The 23,519-nt window shown below is 45.4% G+C and overlaps 1 protein-coding gene across 3 annotated transcripts in view; it reads right to left on the minus strand.

Annotated features, from left to right (window-relative positions):
* LOC119404246 (cell division cycle and apoptosis regulator protein 1) overlaps positions 1 to 23,519 on the minus strand; it is a 221,614-nt gene that overhangs the window by 38,052 nt on the left and 160,043 nt on the right. For all 3 annotated transcript variants that reach the window (XM_049418286.1, XM_037670826.2, XM_049418290.1), the window contains 2 exons: positions 19,774 to 19,860; positions 10,728 to 10,815 (listed from right to left, as the gene is read on the minus strand). In XM_049418286.1, coding sequence (XP_049274243.1) covers positions 10,728 to 10,815; positions 19,774 to 19,860 — 175 coding nt within the window. The remainder of the gene's footprint in view (positions 1 to 10,727; positions 10,816 to 19,773; positions 19,861 to 23,519) is intronic.

Below are 23,519 nucleotides of genomic sequence, written 5' to 3' on the forward strand. Positions count from 1 at the left end.
GATAATCTCGACGCTAAGCCTACAATGTCGTCATCGAACTTACTGCAGCTACGTGGTGCAACATCTGTGGAGGCAGTGTTGCAGGTTGCTACAACGCTGCCTCCACAGAGGTTGAAGGTCAACTGATGTGGCAGACAACGGCGTGCTCCCTTTGAGTCAGGAGTTCCTGTTCTTTTGCCCCTCTCATACCACGGCTGCTAGCACTTTCTGCAGCAGCTGTTGGTGCCAGCGTTGGTTACCGTGGAAGAGGTCACGTGTCTTCTCACGCGGCTTTTGCGGATGCTGGTCAGGTGCACACTTTCGCAAACCTGGCCAAGTAACGTTTTTGTTTTAAAGTGTAGTGCAAAACACGACCATAAACAAAAATTCGGCAGATTCCATGCCTTGTGGGAATCGGTTTCATGCGAAGCAATCAGCAAGTAGTTGCCTATGCTGCATTTTTTGGCTTTGAGCCAAGCGTTACGAGGTGGATCTACATGCTTTTGTAAGTGTACTAGTTATGTGCACATTGTGGCCTTACCAGGCACGTCGAATACAGCGGCATTTAAAGGGTAACTTATGGTCTGATGCAACGTCAGCACTCACTTTAGAGCACAGACATGAGTATTATCGAAATGAAGTGCACTTTACAGTGTGATGATGTAAATATCATACGTAACTTTCGTTAACGTATTCCTTCGGGGTCGAGTAACGCTTGGATATAGCTTGCTGAATCATAGGAATACAAATCTAATGTTTATTAGACTTCTATGAAAGCGGAGCGAACACTGGAACCACAATTGACCTTAACCCGGCATGACGTGTGTATCATAGGAGTACGTATGCAACGTTTATTGCTTTGTCATAAAATTAGATAGCCAGCATTGCAGACAGCCAGCAGTGACGCTGCACCGACATTACGCCTGCATGGGGCCTTTTTCCAAAGCAGCTTCAAGACATAGTGTGGCTCTTTGGTAGAATACCTGACTGCGCCGCTGAATACTTGGGTTTGATTCCTGCTGGGATCCTGATTTTTATTCTTTGCATTAGCCAGGTCAACGCTGCCGATGTTGGTTTTTCTTTACACTCTTGTATTTAAATTATCAATGTCTGTTCTCACTGTTCCTGGGAAGATATAAACTGTCAATAACCTGTGGCGCATACCCGCTTATGTGGCCCGTGGTATACAGGTATGTGTCACACGTGTCTGGAGGAAAGGGTTTGACGACGTACACGACAGGATTCTCACATTATTCATGTCATGACCAGACAATCATATTCGTCAAACCCTCTTACTCTCCCATGCTTAAATTTTGATCTACACCAAGCTAAGGAGGCGATCACGAGAGCCCCCAGACGTAGGCGGCTAGATAGATAGAAACTATCAATGTGCCTTGGGTTTGCTAAGAAATGCGTTGCATTTAAAACAATTCCTTTTGCACAGTAGCCCGTATACCTGGCAGCAACAGCTGTCTGCCACGTGAAAATGAAACTGTGCTGATGGCTGTCGCGTAGTGAAGTGGGTGAGGCAACGTGCAGTACTGGCACAAGCCTAGATAACTTGATATTTCACCGTTTCTAGGGTGATACTAACGAATTTCATATCGCAGGCTGATTTCACGGTGCCAGGACATCATTCAGAAAGCATGTTTCACAAAACGAGTCTATGAAACTGAAGTCACGTTCGTAGCATTAGCAGCAACTGCCCGTCAGTGGCAGATGTAGTGACATCGCCATCACAAACTGGCGGCAGAACGCATTTTAGAGCTACTCCACACTGGCTCATTTCGTGCTCGACTACGGTCTGCCTGTGTCAAATTTGTTCCTATCGAAATGAAAATGGTGACACGACCCTTTGATTATGAGAGCTCATATCAAAGGAAAGTTATTTCGCACGCTGAGGACAGCTACGTCGCCTCTATTTTGTGTTACGATTTTCCAAATAATCGGAGAGCCTATCTCGCACCATCGCCTCCATTAGTTTGCCCACACACGATGTGAGCGAGATAGGTCTCAGGTTGTCTGTATTAATTTCCTTCCCTGCTTTTGGAATGAAAGTGACAAGTGATGTTTTCCAATCTAGCGGTACAGGAGTCTCCCCTTTCCATATAGCATTAATGTAGTTAAGAAGGGCCTCATACTCGCGATCAGGAAGGTTGGCCAGCAGTTTCACTGTGACCTTGTCCCGACCGGGGGCAGTGCCTCTCTTCATTTTGGCTAAGGCCGCTTTGAGGTCGTAGAGGTGGAACGGCTTATCCATCTCTTCATTATCTCTGCCTGCATAGAGATATTCCTGACCTCGAGGGTCCTGTTTGGTGCAGAGATACTTGTCCCTTAAGGTCTCTGCCAGCTGTGTTGTTGTGCCCTGGAAATTGTGTAAAGCGCGTTGTAAGTGTTTCTGGGTTTCTCCTCGCGATTGAGCGGGGTCGATCAAGCTGCGGAAGAGCTTCCATGTATTTTTAACGGACATGTTCGGCTTCCGTACACACAAGTCCGCACAAGACATATTATTACAACTCAGTCATGACATATTACAACCAACGGAGCACCCTCACAATGACAAGGTCGTCCTGGCCTTAGATCTAAAAGGCGCCTTCGACAACATTAAACACAGCACTATATTAACACATCTTAATGAGACACACTGCGGCACAAACACATTCAATTATATAAAGGATTTCTTGACAGATAGAGCCGCGCTCGTCAGAATCCAAGACAATGAATATGGACCTTACGCATTGGGTACCAGGGGGACGCCACAAGGCGCTGTGCTTTCCCCTCTACTCTTTAACCTTGCGATGGTACATCTCCCGGCCCAGCTAAAGGGTATTGGAGGCGTGCAGCACGCGCTGTACGCCGACGATATCACCATCTGGGCCACAGAGGGAAACATCGGACATATGGAGGAAAGCCTGCAAGCAGCCGCTCACGTAGTGGATCGCTACGCAGAGCGCTGCGGACTCCAATGTGCACCAAACAAATCAGAATTTGTGCATCTTAGACCATCGCCTAAGGACACCACAAAACTGCGTCTCTCTTTAGCTAATGGCCCCATTCGCGAAGCCAAGGAGATCCGAATTCTCGGACTCTTTATTCACAATCAAAGAAGAGTCGACACAACACTAGAAAAGCTCCGCAAGGTTGGGGACCAGGTGGGCCGAATGGTCCGCCGCGTCTCCAACAAGAAAGGGGGATTACGAAGCAAGGACGCTGTGCGGCTAGCTCATGCCTTCGTAATCAGCCGAATTTTATATTCGGTCCCCTATCTCTATATGCGGAAGCATGATGAAGACAAAGTCGAGGTAATCCTCCGCAAAGTGATGAAGAGGGCCCTTGACCTCCCTGTCGCAACTTCTAACGCGAGACTTCTCGCTTTGGGAGTGGTGAACACTTTCCAGGAGCTCAAGGAAGCACACCTCACGAACCAATATACACGTCTAACACAGACAAAATCGGGACAACATTTGCTGGACCGGCTCCGAGTGCCCGAACTCTGGAGACGCGCCGTCAGAGTTCGACCCCTCCCCACAAAGATGGATAGGGAAGACCATATTGGTCGTCGCCAGGCGAGGGCAGACGCGTTGCATCGTCACTATGGCAACAAACACGGAGTCTTCTATGTAGATGTGGCCGGTCCATGCCGCGGGGGCTGGTATACGGCAGCGGTTATCCACGAGGAAAAGCAAGTAGATGGGCTCACTTTCAAAGCCCCGGGCACAACACAAGCGGAAGAAGTAGCTATTGCCCTAGCTGCCTCTGATCCCCGATCTCAATGTATCATAACCGACTCGCGTGGGGCATGTCGAAATTATCAGGCTGGTTGGGTCACACCACTAGCGGAAAGAATATTGCAGAACTATAGCAACCGGGGAATCGACCCTACCCCCCATTGCCTAGTCTGGACTCCAGGCCACCAGGGCCTAATGGGGAATGAAGCCGCGAACACGGCGGCCCGAGCACTCATTCACCGGGCGTCCCACTTAGATCCTGAGTACCTGAAACCCGAAGGTGGCTATCTTCTTACATTCAAAGACATCACGACCTATTACAGAGATAGGCATCGTCAATATCCACCTCCTGCAAAGGGGCTGGGCAAGGCTAATGAACGCATCTTGCTACGACTTTTCACTAACACTTTATTGTGCCCGGCAGTCTTGAAACACTTCGATTCTTCCTTCACTGGCAAGTGCAAATACTGTGGGGAGGTGGCTGACATCTACCACATGGTTTGGGCTTGCCAGCTCAACTCAGCTCTTCCCCCAAACCCTAACCCAACCCGAGAGGAGTGGGAGGCGGCCCTGCTCAGTTGCTCGGATCTTCAGGCCCAAAAGGCCTTGGTCCGAAGGGCTAAGCTAGCGGCAGATACCAATGGGGTCCCGGAATAAGGACTCCACCCATTGCGGAGCCCCTTAAGGGCTGCACCTCTCTTTTGTTTTCAATAAACGTTTTCAATCATCTATTTTGTGTGCCTGAAACCAGTGTCCTTGAGTGGTGTAAACTAAGGAAGGAGGTCCTCAGCTGTGCGTCGACCAGGAAATATTTCTATGCGCCAAAAATATGAAAATGTCCGGACCTTGATGACAAGCTTGCAGACGTTCTCAAACAGCTCCGTGTAGACCGAGCTCATCAAGCTAACGGCCCTTGAAGCGGCATGCAACCACGGCATAACCAGAGGTAGCCTTATAGACAGCAAAACTGGATTACCGAAGAAAAGAACTGCCAGCAGAATTAACTTCACTTTCCATAAGGGTGCATTGTGCTTGCCTTTTCTTTTTTTTTTATGTGATCGTCAACATAAAAGCATGCTATAGTTTTAAAATATTATTTGGAAGTTCCGCGATTTGATTTTTAGCAGTTGAAACCATTACATTTATTTTCCGGAAGTTCAAATACTTCGAATGGTGAAATTCTGGTGCGAATTGAATCGAATGGCAAACATTATTCAAAAAATATTCGGAAGTTCGAATATTCGCGCACCCTTACTTTATCCGGAACAAGACGGCGATGGCAATGGCAAAAGTCCACCAAGAGTCCATATCACTGTTATCACAATAAAAGAGAAGGAAAAGAAGACGCAACATGTGCGCCGTCTTCCCGCATGCCTGGTGTAGGCAATTGTGTTAGCTCAATGCTTTGGAGAAACACTCATTGCAAGAGGCACTATACTGCAACTTTTTCCCAGAAGGCGGTAGGCACAAGAAATTTTGTTCAGTATTACTGTTAGGCCGTTTTTAAAGGGGGCCTGCAACACTTTTCCATGTAATCAGCGAATAGTTTTATTAAAGGAGGTCACTGCCGCACGAACCGACTGACGCAAAAATTTTTAGAATCCGGCAAGTATGAGTCGAGCTATAGAGATTTGTTGCACACTTTAAGCGCTTTTTCTCTCCTTTCGTACCAGCGAGCGTGCTGAAAGCTATGCCGGGAAGGGGGGGGGGGGGGTAGTGACAAGGGGGCAAGAAGCTACATCTGTTCATCAACGTGAGTCATGACCTTGAGCACTTTCTTTTCTTGAAACGCGCAGCTTACTTTTAGTGTGATCGCGAGCGAGCGGACATATTGCGGCACCCCAGGGCGGCCGCATTAAAGGGACACTAAAGGCAAATATTAAGTCGACGTTGATTGTTGATATAGCGGTCCAGAAACCTCGTAGTGCTACTTTTATGCCAAGGAAGTGCTTATTTTGAAATAAAATCACGTTTTATTGGTCCGCATCGCGTTAGCGCACTTCAAATCAACCGCCTGAAATCCGACTTTCATACGTCACTGCTGCCGTGCCCAACGTTGGCCGCCTTTACTGCGCGGACGCCGACACTAGTAGCAGCAGAGCGAAAGTAGCGGGACCCATGCAGCAACAACGCCCATTGAAGCTTGCCGCAATCGCCGCAATGGATGTGGACGGAGAACTTGACGACTCATTGCTCGCGACGCTGGGCTCCAATTCAGCGACTTGAGCCCCGATGAACGCGGTGTGCTGCTGAGGGCTCGTAGTGCCGGCGTCGTTGCGTGCGGCATTTTGTCGAACTTTCTGTCAGAGCGACTTTCACGAGCGCGCAAAACACACGCGGCAGTACGCGATCCTGAAACTACCACTGAGACGCGACCGCGCGAGCGAAGCAGGGCGCCGGGCGAAGCGCAGTTCGGCGAAAACGGAACCTTCGAATCACGCGCGCCGTTCCCCATGGCAACACCACAGAGGTTCTTTTTTCCATGAATCAAACGAAAACGAACAAACAGCATTTTATTACGTGTTTTGATGCACGGAAGGTTCTTTTTTTATTGCTGCTAGTTTGATTACTAGTGATTTATTGTAGGCAGACCCTCATACGTCATCGGGATCACTTTGAAGATGTCCCACTCATGGCGCTCATCATGTGATACATTTACCTTAATTTCTCGGTAAGTAGGACACTGCTGTTGATAATATTGCCGTTTTAGAAGTTGTCATACATTGAGCTTTCACTCTGACATGAATTGTTATTTGCCTTTAGTGTCCCTTTAACTATGCATCTCGCGAGGCTCAAATCAGCCAACGGCCGTCGACACTGGCGTCACATTGGTTTATGTCATCATTTGGGTTTACTGCATCATTTGTTGAGAGAAGAACGAGCGATCTCTAGGTGAATTTGAGAATTGTAAATTACAGGCCACATGCTGCACTATAATGTTTGGCTCACACGTTCTCAGGAGCCTCGACTGCCGATCGGCAGCCTTTTCTGACCATGCTGAAAAACTGTTGCAAGGCCCCTTTGAGAGTTTGAATTTGCAGGAGTTCTTTCCAATTCAAGTACAGTAGAATCTTGATGACACGATCATGGCTCGTACTAATTTTGGGATGATACAAATTTTCCTCTGTGGTCTTGCTAATTAGCCTACAATGTGCCAGAGTAAGACTGTTTGTTATGAACTGATTTTCCCCCCAAAAGTCTTGGTACAAATGAATGCTGCCCCGCAAATACAAACAGGTGCTGCCTGTGCGGGCACACGCCACACTGACAATTTGGCTGGGTTTCAGCATTGCCCATCAATTACGCATCGCAACCTTGTAGGTGGTGTGCATGCTAACCTTGAAGGCCCTAATGCGCCTTCGTATGCCTTCGCTTTCAGGTCCAAGCGTTGGCATCAAATTTTTTTTTTCTTTTTGAGAGGTGTGATGTGTGCTGCAGTGTAAAGCCCCTCTACTGTTGCACTGGAGGCAGCATTGTTCTGTGTTTACGCCTGCTTGCCTTGTTGAAGCAAGCCATGTCTCGCAACTGGGTATCGTACAAAAGGTGGGCGAGGACCCAAAGAGGAAGCAGACGGACTTGGTGAAGGAACTAGGCCTCACAACACCAACATGCACGATTGTTCAGGAATCTATACCCGCCAACTCAACCAATTTGGCCGGGAGACTCCCGAATTTTGAGCAATGCTCCCTATTGTACGGACACAGCCATAAATATCCGGAAAAACAGCCCCAACCCCACCACGACAAGAAAATAACAAACAACAGTGCTTCTAAAATTTTCTGGCCTTGGTGTATCATGTGCGGAACACTTCGTAGGCTGCTTCCGCTAAGTACACTGGTGTCATGCGGAAAAGCGTACTAAGATTGGGACGGGGCTACTAACCGTCGCGGGACATGAACCACATTTTGTCCCTTAATTACACACATGAGCACATGCCATATAATTATGAGTACCAGTATGATTACTGATGTCTAAAACTGCTGGCAATCATACATATCTGTCTATGATGTTGCTGCGGCCCTGAGAAACAATAAAACCATACGCCAGTTTTATTTTCCTTAATACTAGGCAAACTACCGTAATATTCTGACCAAGCGACCCCACCTAGGCAAGCGGCACCTCCAATTTCACTGCTAATTTCAAATTTCCACGCTGTACTCAGAAAGTGCATTTACATGTGGTTATTAAATGTCAGTGAATGTATTTAAATACTCCCATTAGGTGCTGGTGCATTGTACTTTCAAAGCATTGGCCCACAGAGTCTGGCAAGTAATGGAAAATGCATCCTCGTGCACTGCGTACTTCTTGATGTAAAATCATTAGGTTCTTTTTTTCTTGCAAAACATTGCAACAATGCTGTTGCGCATGTTTCAACGACCTCCATGTTATAGGGCGGCATGTGACAGATAATCTCAAAGACCATGTTTTCAACCATTAGAAACTCTTATATAAAGCATGAAGGTAGAAGACATAAGCCATTGGTCCCAATTCACGACTTTGCCCGATCACCATTTTTGAACTTGCTTAAAGGGGTCATGAAGCACCCCTTGGGCTTGTTGAAAAAACACAACCTGCGGACAGCTGACACGGCTATGAACTGCTCTGCAAAATATTGCAGTCGTGCGCGCCGCGTAAAGGCCACAAGCGGAGCGCGAAGTTGCCGTTTCCTCAGGCGCCCTCTTTTCAAACAGAAACCGGTTCTCACTCTCGTCGGTGGGCGGGGCGTCTGCACGTTGACGTCGCGGAGACATAGCATGCTTATTGGCCGATAGCCGGATGAGATGCGCTTCTTGCCACGGGGTGCCGCCACTTGCCCGCGCCGCACCCCTCAGTCTGCTAACTTTACACGGTAGCCGCTCTCGCGCATGCGAATCACAGCGGGAGAGCGATCGCGTTTCATGAAGTGCGCAGACGTAACTTCTTACCCCCCTGCCATCTCTCCCTGTCTAGCTTCCAGTGCGCTCGTTCGCATGAGAAAAGAGAGAAAGCGCTGAGAGCGTGCGCCAAACACCCGTAACTCCGCTGATTCTTGACGGATTCGAGAAATTTTTGCGGCAATCGATTCAGGAGTCAGTAAACTCCGATACTGAGGTCATTAGATCATTACTTGGAAAAGTGGTTCATGACCCCTTTAAGCTCCCACAAATGCATATAGGGGAAGGTTTGAGATGATACCATGTTTTCAACATATTGCATTTACGTAAGCTTCATGAGCCAACAGCAGTGCCATAACATGAGTGAAGGAAAAAGTTTTCGGTACCACATGCAAACCTATAGGCACAGCCAAAACGGGGGGTGTTGCACCCTCGAAAATTTTCAGTTTGCACGCACCAAGGCGGTTTTAAAATGAAATGCTGGGGTGGAAGCTCTCGCATCCGCCTTTCCGGCTAAAGTGAAGCCAGCGCTTGCCCACCTTTTATATTGGAAACATGCTCTTTTCGAGTGGCGCTCACTTGGAGATAAAGTTGTTTCGCTCTGTTATGTAAATGCTAGGTTAATTGTGAAATAAGAAATTGTTGTTTCAGACGAAAGTAACATATCGCGATGAGTATTGACGACTTCTCCAATAAAATTTGTGAAGACTTCAAGGTTTCTTGAGGAAACCAGTAACACATTCGATAATTCCACACACATTGACCGTGTCCACACACATTGAGCAGTATCTGCCCAGAAAAATTTGCCATCTCAAACTTGCAGGGCATAGTAGGAAAATGCTCCCTTTGCTTCACTGAGTGCTAACGTTTTATCCTGTGCCTACTAAAATGGCGGCAGCAACTGCCACCTTAGGGTGGGTACGGCTTCACTCTTGAGGCATAATTTCCACTCCAGCAATTCTTTACAAACCTTCTTGGAACAGCCCAGTAAGTGTAAACGGTGGCACTGCCTTTTACAATGGCTTAAAAAGTGGCCAAACAAACAACGCAGGTAGGGTTTCCCTACTACTTTGACCTTATACTATGCACAATGGGTTCCCAAAAAGCCTGGATCGAATTGAGTTGGGTTTTTGTTGATGTGGCCAGATAACATGCAGAAATTGCGATTTACGGGCGATTTTCCTGTCAACCGTACAACCGTAAGAAACAGTCGAAATCCGGGTATGGTATGTAATCCGGGCAGGGGCCGTATTCTCAAACGATTGCAAAAGTATCGCCTTTGGTGCGCGCTGACTGGCTATTTACAAAACCGGAAAAGTGAGGGCGCCATCTAGTATTTTCGTCGACGTGACGGTGCTTTACGGTGCTCCTGACATGCCTGGAATAAACAAACGCACTTTATCACCGTCGTAGTATGGTGGTGAAGTCTAGCATTTCATAGACATAGACGGTAGCTTCTAGTATTCAATCCTCGGTGGATGTGCACAACATTTTTTACGCTGAAGCTTTCAGCGAGCATTACCTTGGGGTGTTTTCAGTACTCGTTCTTTGCCAGCACGTGTTTTTCGTGATTTGAACGTTCCAAGAACATGAACTGTGCGTTGCTCAGGCGGTTTATCGCGCGCCGGCAACATGTTGAGATGTTGAGACGATGTCGCTGCGGCGGCACACTACAGCTGAACTCTCCGAGTATGTAGTGTTAATCTCTCAACGAAGATACATTTCACACAAAGTTGCATTCCTTAAATATTATACTGTGCGCTAAACAATTGCACAAAAAACCGTTGAAAGCACTTTCAACACGTCCTATACTTCAAGTAGCCACATCCAAGCCTGGCCACTGCGTAGAAGTCAGCATGCGCTCGAAAACGCCGCACTCGGGTCGCTCTGCGCTCATACTGTACGCTCACTCCTGTGTTGTGAGACATTCGTAACATCAACGGCCAGTGCAACGATGGCGTCACAGGCAAGTGTTTCTTAAGTTATTGAACGCATCAGATTCTATGTCGCCAAACGCGATACTATCGCCTTTCGCAATCGTTTGAGAATACGGGCCCAGGTATGCAATCCTAAAAAGCACCTTAGATAATTCTTAAGATCTTGTTTTATTTGAGCTGATGAAAGAATGAGGTAGTGCACGACTTACCTTTGTTTTCTTCAGAATCACCTTCCCCATCAGACTGTTCTGAAGCAGCATCACTTTCATCTTGGTCATCTGTTTTCTTTTCATCATCCTGAGCCAAACAGAAGAAGGATGTTTCAACAAGCATCTTTTGTTTAATATAATATAAAATTGAGAAATGCAAATATTCAAACTTTTATATAAGCATGTGTATGTACACCGACCATTGAATACTGTATACTTAATGCATATGCATTATTTACAGTAAATTATAGTAGAATAAGTAGTAGTAGTAGTGGTGGTGGTAGTAGTAAGAACTTTATTGCTAGATTGAGGTAGTCCGGGAGAAATCGTCAGGCTTTCAATCCACACCATCCTCCTACTGGCTGTTTTTAGGGCAAGTGTGTACCATACCTACCAGCAGAATGCTTTGCCTGCTAGACCCTTTCACAAAAACTTCCCTCGAAAAAGGGACCTTTCTGCTCTCTTCTAACTTTCATTCCCCTCCCCTCTCCACCCATGCCCAGCACCATGCTCCCTTATAACTTGCGGAAATTTGTCTCTTTTCCTAACCTCAAACCACTAATCCCTCAATCCATCACCTCTTTGCTCATCACACCATGATCGTTGTTGTAGTGAAGTGCACATGAACGAACAAAGGGATCGCATTAACGACAACTGTTTAACGATTAAGCAATAAAGGCGCGTAGACTAGTGCGGCTACATGCTGGCTCGACAGCCACGGCCTCTGTGGGTGTTGTCCTTTTCCCAGTGTCTCACGTGACAGTTGCTCCTATCACATGATGTGATGCACGTAGTGCCATCTCCGTGTGGTTGCACCTACTACCACCACGACACCTCCCCTTCTTAGAAGAGGCCTGCCAGCTCAAGTCACAGGTGTCACAGGTCGAGCTGACTAGGAGCTCTAATGGTTCCTCCACTTCTTGTTGTCACCACAGGTTGCAGCGGCTGTAGATGTTTGCCGGTGCGTCTTGTGAGACCTCTAGCTGTACTCACAACATACGAATGAGGTGTGTCAGCTGACCCGATAACGGTCCCTGTTAATGGAGTGCCGGACAAGATGCTGACAGCTGTCTGTGATTGAATGGGATCTCTGTTCATGGTTCTATGTCTCAGACCATACTGTCGGCGCTGTTGGAGCTTGTAGGCTATGTTTCGCTTCCTAACATCGTAAGCTGCAAACCAATGCTCATTTGAAAAAGGAAATGTTCAAAAGTGGCCATGCGTACAGAAAGCAAAGTGTACACCTTCTCTGCTTTGTACAACGAAAAAGAGCAGACAGTTATTGCAAAGATCAGATGAGCTAGTGATTAGATTGCACTATCCCAAGCAAGTTGTCAACACGACATGTAATTCATTGCTATGTTGCATAGGTGTATCCAGAGAGGGGATGTTCAAACCTCTTCTCCATCCCTGGAACATCTGCAGTTTGTATGTATACAGCAAATTTTCATGAACTCTAACTCCTATACCTTGAAATATTGGATAAGTAAAATTTTCTTCTTGGCAAAGTACCAACTCCATATGCTTTTCACCCCTTATCTCGAAATGCTATTACGCCATATTTAAGCTATCTCGAAATCCAGATGGCAAAAATGCTGGAAAAAAGACAGTACCCAAAGGTTTTTTTGTACTTTTTTATGCAGCTGTGGTATAACCAAAAAGTAAAATCAGGATTGTGATTTTGCCCAATGCCTTTTGCTTGATTCTATTTCAACTTTATCTACAGTTCTCAGCTGGCTGATCCCATTGATAATGCAGGCAGAGCGTCGCTATGACCCCTGAAACGTGTGAAAAATGCGAGAAAGAATAGCGTAGGAAAATGCACCGCTAAAATACTGTGGCCATGGCGACACTCCGCCTTGGCCACAATAATTACCCATCAATGTGGAGAGTGCCTACGTACTGGAGGCGAGAACGCCATCACTTGACACCTGAATGCCCAGTGTTCAGAGACAAACAGTTGCACACGGCTGTGCTCATGGTGGTTGTGTTGTTAAGCAGGGCGGTGGTGAGCACTATCCTGCGGCATTTGCCAACAGTGTGCAGCAGGTGGCTTTCAAGAGACACAGATCCTGAGGCTATCGTTCAGCTGCTGTAAGTGGCATAAGCAATTTTGGAGGCCAGAAACATGTCACAGATGTCAAGCTTTGGACACCACCTAGTGTCCAAAGCTGAACAATGGCCTCAAGATCTGGGTCTTTGCACCTAAAGGGCACTGTTACTCAGGCGTGGCTTTGGGCATCACCGAAATGATGTTTCAGGCATATAGGAGACGGCACTGCTGGCAGTTGTTCCATGACTATTTTCTATGTTGTACACTGCAGTTGCATACTGCAGTGCAGTTTTCCCACGTGTGCATTGCATAGAGACACTGAACGTTGTTGTAAATATCAGTGTTTTGTGTTGTATGTTTTGTGAATCCGCGCTACGCCAATAAACTGATGCTTCACTGTGAATTCAGCGGAAAGAATTAGTATGCAAGGATTGCATGAAGACTCCAACCAACATCAATTTTCTTATTCGCCATGCTGGACTTTGTTTTGTGGATCCATGCACTATGTCAAGTAAGTTGTGATGCTTGACTTTGAATTCAGTGGACACAGAAAAAATTACACGGGGATGGCAGAGCTAAGGAAGTGCAAATCAATGACACTGGTTGCCCTAGTAAAAGAAAGGAAGAAAGAAGTCAGACATGGCTAAGGAATTCAGTATTCCTTTGACAACGTTGTTGACGGAGTTTAAAAACAAGGAAAAAGTCCTCGATGGATTCGAACAGAATTTTTTCATTTCAAACAAAAGAAAGAGAGTTTGAGGTTTCAAGAACCCAGACACCGAAGTGGCACTCTTTCTGGATGGGACATACGATGATGGAAAACGCAAATACCTTGGAACTGCAGATGGGGTACATGAATTTTAGCTGCAGCAATGGAGAACTGGCGTAAACACCGGCACAAAGAGCTACAGAAGGTTTACATTGAACAGTACGTTCATAATTTGGACAAGGCAGCATTCTTTTATAAAATGCTGCCAAACCGCACATACATGCCAAGAGGAGAACCGTGCACCGGGACCAAACAACGTAAAGATAGGATTGTAAGCCTATTTTGTTTGAATGCTACTGGAAATGAGAAATTGTCACTTTTTATCATCGGGAAAGCACAAAATCCAAGGTGCTTTCAGAATGCACTGCTGCCCAAGGAGGTAATCTACTGTGTAAACCACAGGGCTCTTCAAATTCCAAGCTCATGTAATAGACTGCAAAATGGTGCAACAAAATTGCAAAGCTGTGTTCAAATGTTCAGACATGGTAAAACTGAAAACCTGCGGGCTATAGCACTCGAGTTTCTCCAACCTAACATGATGTATATCCAACAACCAATTGACCATGGTGTCATCGACAGCACCCGAAGCTATACAGGAAGAACCTTCTACAGAAGATCTTGTCCTATGCGAATGGGAAGGGCTATGAAATTCATCTACTCTGTGCAGTCCACCTTCTCATGGACGCCTGGGAACAAGTGCTATGGTCGATTGCTAACTGTTTCGCTCATGCTGGATTTTTGTCAGGAGGCAGTTCCACCACAACTGGAGGCAGAGGACTCCAGTGGCTGCAATCAACTCTGACAAAGTGCGCCAAATTACAAGCTCTGCAAGCGATTGAGCTGATGGGTCGGATATCAGTTTTCATCAATACACTCTGCACGAGCAAGAAGGCCTGTAACTAGTAGCCAGGGGGGAGGGGGGCTTATGGGGCTTCAGCCCCCCCCCCCCCCCCGAAATTTTTCGTGCTCTCATACACCACCGACCAGGGGCGTCACCCAGGGGCTGGGATTTATTGCGCTTCAGCCTCCTCGCCACCTCCACCCCCACCCCCCCTGAAAATGTTTGTTTTTTGTTCTATTATACACCGCCGTCCGAAATAACCAGCTTCACCGAAAACCACCCAGGATGTCGTCTAAAATGTTTTTTTTTTTCGAGCACGACAATGCCATAGACAGTTGAAAGGTTCTGGAAGGTGGCTTTTCTGCAATATTTTTTCCAACCATGCAGCTACTCAGTGCTTCAAGAGGGTGCGTTTTGCCGAGTGTGTGTCCTTTTTAGCAGAAGTGAGGTTGACAAGGGCCAATATGCGCGCACTGGGGCCCTCGTATCCAAGCCATTTCAAAAGTGGAAGCACGCCCTCGAAGTCTTCGGTGCACATGAAGCCACTAAATATCACACTGACGCTCAGCTGGAAGCCGATAATTTTCTTCAAACCTTCTCAGGATGTGTGCCCAGTGTTGTTGATCAACTGGGCCATGGCAGGCAAATTCAAATAAGAGAGAACCGAAGGAAGTTACAGCCTATTGTTGAGACAGTTCTATTTTGCGCGCGGCAAGGTCTGGCTCTCCATGGCCATGGAGACAGTGGTCCCATGGATTCAAGCACAGCCTCCTCTACAAATGCAGGCAACTTCAGAGCGCTGCTTCGCATGCGAGCGGATTGTGGCGACACAGATCTAAATTAGCATTTGGAAAATTGCCCAAATAATGCCTCGTATTTAAGTCCAGATGTAGAAAACCACATTATAGAAATCTCTGCTGCAGTCATCAATCAAGGGAAGCCTAGTCACAAAAGTAAACGCTGCAGGCTGCTTCTCCGTACTTGCTGATGAAACGACGGATATTGCTGGTATCAAGCAGCTTACTGTTTGTAAGCTGCTTGAGGATGCAAACGAAATCGAAGAAGTGTTCTTAGGCTTTGTGCCAATTCACGACCAAAGTGGCCGGGCCCTCGCCGACACCATCATAAGGTTCCTTATAGACATGGGAATTAACATCCAGCATCTCCGTGGTCAAGCCTACGATGGTGCAAGCTCGATAGCCGGCAGAACGAATGGTGTTCAAGCTGCTGTTCGTGAGAATTATTCAGCGGCATTCTACACTCACTGCGCCAGTCACTCCCTTATTCTAGTTCTGTGTGCGGCATGCTCCGTCACAAACATCCGAAACTGTTTTGGGACTCTAAAGGCGACGTCAGTCTTTTTCCATAAATATTCTAGCCGCTCACACGTTTCGTGAAAAATGATAATTTTGAGCTGTCCTGAGTCTACAAGGAAGCGCCTTTTGGGACTATGCGAAACGCGTTGGGTCGAGAAGCACGATGCAGTGCTTTCATTTGTGAGCCTCTTTGAGCCGTTGATCGCAGCACTAGAGGAGATTATGTTTAACGGAAATAGCGAAAGTCTAGTGCAGGCAAACAGTCTAATGTTGGCACTCTTGTCGCCAGCGTTCCTTGTAAGCCTGCATGTGACGGAGCACGTGTTAGCACTGACTTTGCCACTGTCAAAGAAGCTGCAGACTAGGAGTATCGACATGAGCGCTGCCATTGACGACATAGAAGCGGTACAGCAGACAAATGAAAATGACCGCAGGAACGCGAATACTTCTTTCTCAAAAATATCTGCACAAATGCAGGCATTAGCAGGAAAACTGAATGTGGAGATCACCAGCCGTCGAGCCGGTGTCCGGAAGCAAAACCTTGGGAGCAATGCATTCGAAAGCGCGGAAGAATATTTTCGCAGAACCCTGTTCATTCCGTTCATTGACCACGTATAGCAACGGTTCGAAAAGCACAGGGCACTTCTAAAGGACTTTTCAGTAATTGTACCATCCGCAATACCACCAATGCAAGATGATCGGGAGAAAGGAGCAGAAAATCTCCTGACCGTTTCTGCGCATGACGTCGAAACGAGGGCTGTTTTGAGAGAACTGCGACCATGTATCACAACGTGGGCGAACAAAGCAGCAAACCAGCGCCCCTGTACAGGAACCTCATTGCGACAGCAGGGTATATCGGAATGTGTACAAGCTACTCCAGGTTCTAGTCACCCTTCCAGTGACCACTGCCAGCGCAGAGAGAACGTTTTCAAGCATGAGGTTACTTAAGAACTACTTAGGCTCCACGATGTCCGAGGAGCGCATGGTTGGCCTGGCAGCTCTCTACGCCCACAGAAATGTCGACATCAGCGTGTCGGAAGTCATTGACCGCTTCAATAAGCTTCCTCGTCGGGTCAACTTTGTCCATTGATACCGAGCAGGACAAAAATCAGCGCAAACGAAAGGAAAATACACTGCTGTTCCAGAGTTCAGGTCAATGAGCCCGTAATTCTGACGCAATAATATTGTTCACCAGCTTTTAAAGCCGTGAAGATTTTGTACCTTTTAGCAGTTAACACCGTGACCTAATATGAACATACGAATACGGGCATAGGGTGGACATTAACAGCCAATCGACAGCTTCACCTTGTTCACTGAGAGGTCGGCATATGCGGCATTACCAAACAAATTCAGCTATTGGGAAGCCGTACTAGCGGCATTGTTTGTTACTTCCATTTGTCCTTTTTGTTCTTCATTGCTTTCTGAACTAGAAGCGACAACCCTGCTTTTATATTGAGTGCACAATAGTGGTTTGCACATTTAAAACAGTTTTGAAATAGTTTTTTTTTGTTATTTCTGCGCTCTTCCTTTATAGTTCTGTCCACATGGTGCGTCCGAGACAGCAGCTTGGCCCAAGGACATATCAGTTTCTGTGATTGTGCAGCATGTTTCTTTTGCCTAATTTTGGGCATTATGTATACTGATCATTGCTTAGTTCCGTATATTGATTGCATATTTAAATGTACATTTGTGATGTTTTCTGTAAGCATACAGCGCACTGTTTCCGGTGACTTATGTTTTGCCCGTATTTAAGGTGTACTTTCCCATTCTTGTTTTTCCCTGGCCGCATCATTTGTGCAAAAAGATGAACATTTTGCGTAAACAATCTGCATTAAAATATTTGATCTCGTCCTGGTCATTTTGTGGACTTCATTTTTTTTGTTATCAGGCGCTTCTTCAGTGTAAAACTGATGCAGTTCCAAAGTTTACGTGATATTTGCCGTACCTCTTACACAAACAAAATAAAAAATTTGAAAAGATTGAAGACAGTTATTTCTGGAAAGATTTTGCGGGCATGCCAACATGTTTTTATGAAAAAACACATTTCTTACTCGTTCTTGACAGTGCACAGCATTCAAGAAGTGCTTTGCAGCATCTAATACAAATTATCACTGGTAATATATGTTATTCATATACTTAGTCGTTCGAAAAATTCGATGAGGAGGTCTCGCTGCATTTTATTATGTCTTTTGATGCTCGGAATGTTCTTTTTTTACTGCTGCTAGTTTGATTACTAGTGATTTATTGTAGGCCGACTTCCCTACGTCATCGGGATCACTTCGAAAACGTCCCACTCGTGGCGCTCATCATGTGATACATTTAGCTTAATTTCTCGGTAAGTAGGGCACTGCTGTTGATAATATTGCCGTTTTAGAAGTTGTCATACATTGGGCTTTCACTCTGACATAAATTGTTATTTGCCTTTAGTGTCCCTTTAACATTCCAGAAGAACCACGTGTGCTGGCAGTATTCTCCTAGATCTTCGAAACCGCTGTTAAATTTTTCGTCAAAGCACTCAAAAGTTGTAAAAAACGGCATAGCCATGTCTTGCCTTAAGTCAGCCCTCACCAAGTCGTGTGAGCACAAAATGAGTGATAGCTATAACGCACAGGTTACACGTCTTTTAGATGTAGGGTATCCTCGTGATGCAGTGGCCACGGTCGCTGAACGTTTAAATAAGTCTGTTGTGTTAAGTCCGAGCATGGTTGCAGAAAGCAATAAGAAGAAACGTGTCGTAGGTATATCGTACATTCATCGCGTATCTCACAGGCTAAAGAAAGTAGGAACTAGATACGGCGTTAATGTTGTTTTCACAGCTGCCAATAAGCTAGGTAAGATTTGTGCCGCTGTGCAGAGGAAGAATGAGCGAGTAAAAGACAAGAAGCGGACCGATAATTGTTTCGTAAAACAGACCAACAAATTCACTGATTGCTGTACGAGTGTGGTGTATAAGATCCCTTTCAGCTACGGCCGCTTCTACGTAGGACAAACGGGCCGATGCATCAACCAGAGATTGTTGGAACATAAGAGATCGCTAACAGGAGGCTCACCTTCTAATCTATCTTTACATTGTCGAGATTGTAAGTGCACGCCAAAATTTGAGGAATGCGCAGTGTTGTACCGGCATAGAAATGAAACGCGCCTGATGATTGAAGCATGGCATATCGAGAATAGTGGTAGCACATGCGTGAGCCAACCGTCGATTAACTTGCATAAAGATGAAATCAAATGCCTTAACAGTTATCTTCCACGTAGACCGCCACGCGTGCCGGATTGATAGGTTCGCCTGTTGCATGGGCATGCGCAGATAAGTTTTCGTGCCTTCTTTCTTTTCAGCCGTTGTGCGTCTCTTCAGTTGTTAGTCGGCGTTTGTGGTGTCCTGACTTCTTTCTTGTGTCCATGTTTGCACGCCCTGTCTTCCTTGAAACGAGTAGCGTTAAGCTTGCTTTTTATTTTATATGCAAATAAGAAAATTGGCTACCAAATGCACCAAAAAGAAGTTCGAAGTAGCCAGAAAGTAGCCATGGAGCCAACCTGAAATCTTCATCACCACATGGGTGTCGTAGAGTAGCCAAATTGGTGCAAAGCAGCCACCAATGGCAACCCTCGCCAGCAGCCACAGACAATATTTGCACTTTCCAGGACCAGCCCCGAAGGCCCGTTTGCTTGCCCCAATGGTTTGTGTGTTTGTATAACCCACGAGAGATTAAGAAATTGCTCATATCGTAACATATTGTATATGATTCAGTCCACCCAGAACATTAATAAAATTGATATCATTGCGAAGTTTGGATCAAGCATGATTGTATCATAGAGCTCCTACTCTCGATATGTGGAACTATTTCGTGATCCCCCTTTGAGTTTGATATATCTCGGTTGGACTGCAAAATGAACAATTGGTATAAAAAGTTGAAATATTTGCACACTTTCGAAGTGTAAGCGAAGTTTGATAATTTGAAAGGCAAAGGCAATAGTAGCCCACTTTTTCAGCCTAGTGTTAATGTAACAAATCTAATAAAACCACCAAGTTATAATTAAAATCCTCAGTTTACATGCATAAGACGTACTTTGCGGTCTCGGCGTCGATCCGACTTCCGATCATCCCGACGATCACCTTTTTTGTCTGACTCTTTACCACCATCTTTTTTCTTCTCCTATAAAAAGAGAGAGAGAGAAGAGACATTAAAAGCCATAATGACATACAGAGTTATCACTGTTTATTTCGGGCTTGAATTAACAACACTCAAATCAAAGCCGTGAAACATTTACAATACTGTCGATGCACTGCAGATGATCTGCAGAAGATTTCCAAGATTAGCAAGAATTTTACTTCTTTTTTTTTTAGCTCTGGCACATACACAACCAGTAAATTGCCCCTACAAAATTCCAATTGACAAAGTTGAATACTCTATTTTCTCACATATAACCCATCCCTGTATAAAACCGGCACCCCTAACTTTCTCCACAAAAAGAAAAAAAAAAGCATACATAACCCACACCCCCACTTTTTAAGCACGTTTGTCAGTTTTCTTGGTGTACGTTATATGCGAGAAAATACGGTATCTGCTTCACCCTCATTTGTCACTACCTTCTAATTACATGCCCGATAGCTGATTAGAGAGCACTGTAGTTGGATCACAGCTGCTTCTTTTTAGGCAAAGCAGGACCTTGAGATCTAAAACTTGCATTTAAAAGATGTTCTTGCTTTTCAGATTTAAACGTTTAATATAATAATTGTTGGAGTTTTATGTCCCAAAACCACAATATGGTTATGAGGGACGCCATAGTGGAGGGTTCCAGAAATTTTGACCATCTGGTGACCTTTAACGTGCACCTAAATCGAAGTACACGGGCCTCTAGCATTTCGCCTCCATCGAAATGCGGCTGCTGCGGCCGGGATTCGATCCCACGACCTTCAAGTCAGCAGTAGAGCACCACAACCACTAGACCACCATGGTGGGTTCACATCAAAACGTATTTTTCACTTGAGCAAGTACTAATCAGAGCAGTTACGCGAATGCTGAATAGTAGCTTTCGAACTGAATACTGAATCAATTAGCATACCAAAATTTTGCGTCTAACAAAAATTTCACAGCTTAGATAGCCTGTGGGATCGTTTTCCCGTGAACATGTATTACATACATATTCACGGTATTATATACAAATGTATTATACACAGTCACGTGCGCGATCGAGCGATATCATAAGTAATCATAATCATAGTAATCATAACGTATTAGTCGCCATTGAACTTTTGCCGTGCGTGCGCCAGCAGGCTACTATTTCGTTGCTTCTCGTGAGGCCATGCTTGTGGTGAACACATGGAAAGTTTGGAAGCCTCAAGGAAGTCGTTACCACCAGACAAAAACGACGACAGCAAGGCAGGAGGAGAAAGAACGCAAGCAGACGATGCAGGCAGCACGGAAGTGCATCACAGTTCTGCGTGCTCATGTAGTTGAGTTTGTTTCCTGTGTTTCACATGCTACATGGCATTAGTTGCACCCAGCGGGAGGGGGGGTGGCTGTAACTAACGCCATGAAACTAGAGGAAATAACACACCAAAAAACGTCGCGTGCACATACACACACACGCACACACGTCTATTTTTTACATCTCATGGCTGCATTTATAATGTCATACACAGCTCTAAATAATTGCTAAGTAATTGCAGTAACATTTTTAGACACCAGCATTCGTACCACTGCTCATAATTACAGTGTGCACACACGTGTACAGGGCAAAATGTGCTATCACCCGTGAAATCCAGTTGCCCCTTCCCACACTTAGCATGCTTCACCGCATAACATTGTACGATGGCGAAGCTAACAGGTGTATACTGCACTGTGGTGCTATCGCAAGTTCCTCGTTGAGATAAAGATAAAATGCCAAACCGTAAATAACCAAGGCTGAACACAAACACGGCGGCCTCCCCTTCCTTTACATCAGTGGGTAGAGGGGAGCGTCTGACAGCTAGCTCTTGAGGATCCTCAAGGCGAGAAAATTTTTAGAAGAGCTGTCCGTTGTCATTTTCATTTCTGCATACCTGCCGACCTAGGAACTCCTGAAATCAAGAGACTCGAGGCGGGAGGGGGGGGGGGGTGCGAGTCTCCCGATTTCTGCATTTTGCAACACTTCAGAGCATTTTGAAGAAGCAAGTTGCATTCTTGACCCTTTGGAGTTCAAGGAACAACCTCCTCCACCAGTTTGTCAATACAAATAGACAGAGGATACGCACCAACAAAGATGCTGATATTTATGGAATAACACTATCAAAATAGGTACATAATGCAAATTTGCCAACATGTAAAGTTCCTGCTCCAAATCAGTTTTGATCATAATGCAATACTGCACTTAATGCCACTTAGCTATCACATAAGGCACACTTATTTATGTGTAAAACTTCCTCCATGAAGAGCTAAAGTTGCTGCAGCTTTTAGTTCACTATTTATCCGGGTCACAGTCTCAGCAAGAGTGGCACTTGCTGCAGACAGAGGTACTTGGCCACATTCAATCTGCATAATGTCCTCCACAAATCAGCAATGACAAACCGGGCAAAACTGACTACAAAACCAGCTACAGTAGAACCTCGGTGATACAAATCTCAAGAGGGAGCAAAAATATTCATATCACCTGAAATTTCTTATCACTAAAAAACTAGCAAAACCCGTTTTCAAACCACGATATATGCACAAAAGATTAATTTCCATTGAAAGAATTAGCATATCCATTTCTGGAACGCACACGAACGGACCTTGTTACATTCAGTTTCAACTGTACGTGTATAAGTCCAATAAATTTAGTCAGAATTTCAAACATTGTTAAAGTAAAAAAAATTTTCATTGTGATGCCATTTTTTTTTGTACTTGAAAAACGTGTCTCAGGTCCTCGAAATTCCTTGAATATCCTCGAATTTTATCTTTACGAACCCTGCACTGGACATGGGCAGCATTTGTAATGCCAAGTATATCTTTTAGGAGCTTTTTGGTGAGCTGTCTGCTAGCGAAGTTGGAGTGGAAAGATGTAGAGCTGAACATCAGTGTCCCAGATAAGGTACACTTCATCACAATGCGATGGGATTGCGCCTCGCCAACTATAATCGCTGTTTCGTGAAATGAGGCTTTGGCAAGACATCTGAAGACCATACGCAACAGGCAGCAGTTAGAATTGAAGATTGGAGTGAGCTCAGAGTTATACTACCTGCACCGAGGATGATTTTGTCACTGCAGATGATGACCTCGTGACTTGCAGTGTGCGCACCATAGAGGACATTGCCAAAAACTTTTCCACATCACAGCCTGATGCTTTGACCAGCACGGAGGGAGATAACTGTGGCTGCAGCCACAATGAGCAGTCCACAATGGCCAAAACGCACCACTGCTCAATGTGCATGCAGTAAAATGCGAAAATATTCGTGAGGTCACATGCATGCGTTTTTAGGCCTTCTAGAAGGTGATCTTTAACGATTTGGGCAAGACAAAAACACAGACGGCTATTGGGAGTTTCTCCTGCTGCAAATAAATTCTTTTTTCTTTTACTTAGTTTACGTTTTGATGATATGAATTTTGGGTGATACAAATACTATATCACACAACCCCGTGAAATTTGTGCTACCCAGATTTTAGTGTAGTTGGCACACCATGTTGCGTGCTGCTTCAACCTGACTGGCTGCTTTATGTATGTTTTTTTTTTTAAATTCAGGAATTCATGTGGTGCCCACATCAAATATTTGTTTACCACTTTATAAACATCTGATTGCATATACGCAGGCCACAAAGCTGTCACCAATTTTGCATGTTTGAAGAACCTGATACAC

Source organism: Rhipicephalus sanguineus, chromosome 1 (genome assembly GCF_013339695.2).
Source record: "Rhipicephalus sanguineus isolate Rsan-2018 chromosome 1, BIME_Rsan_1.4, whole genome shotgun sequence".
Lineage (NCBI taxonomy): Eukaryota > Metazoa > Arthropoda > Arachnida > Ixodida > Ixodidae > Rhipicephalus > Rhipicephalus sanguineus.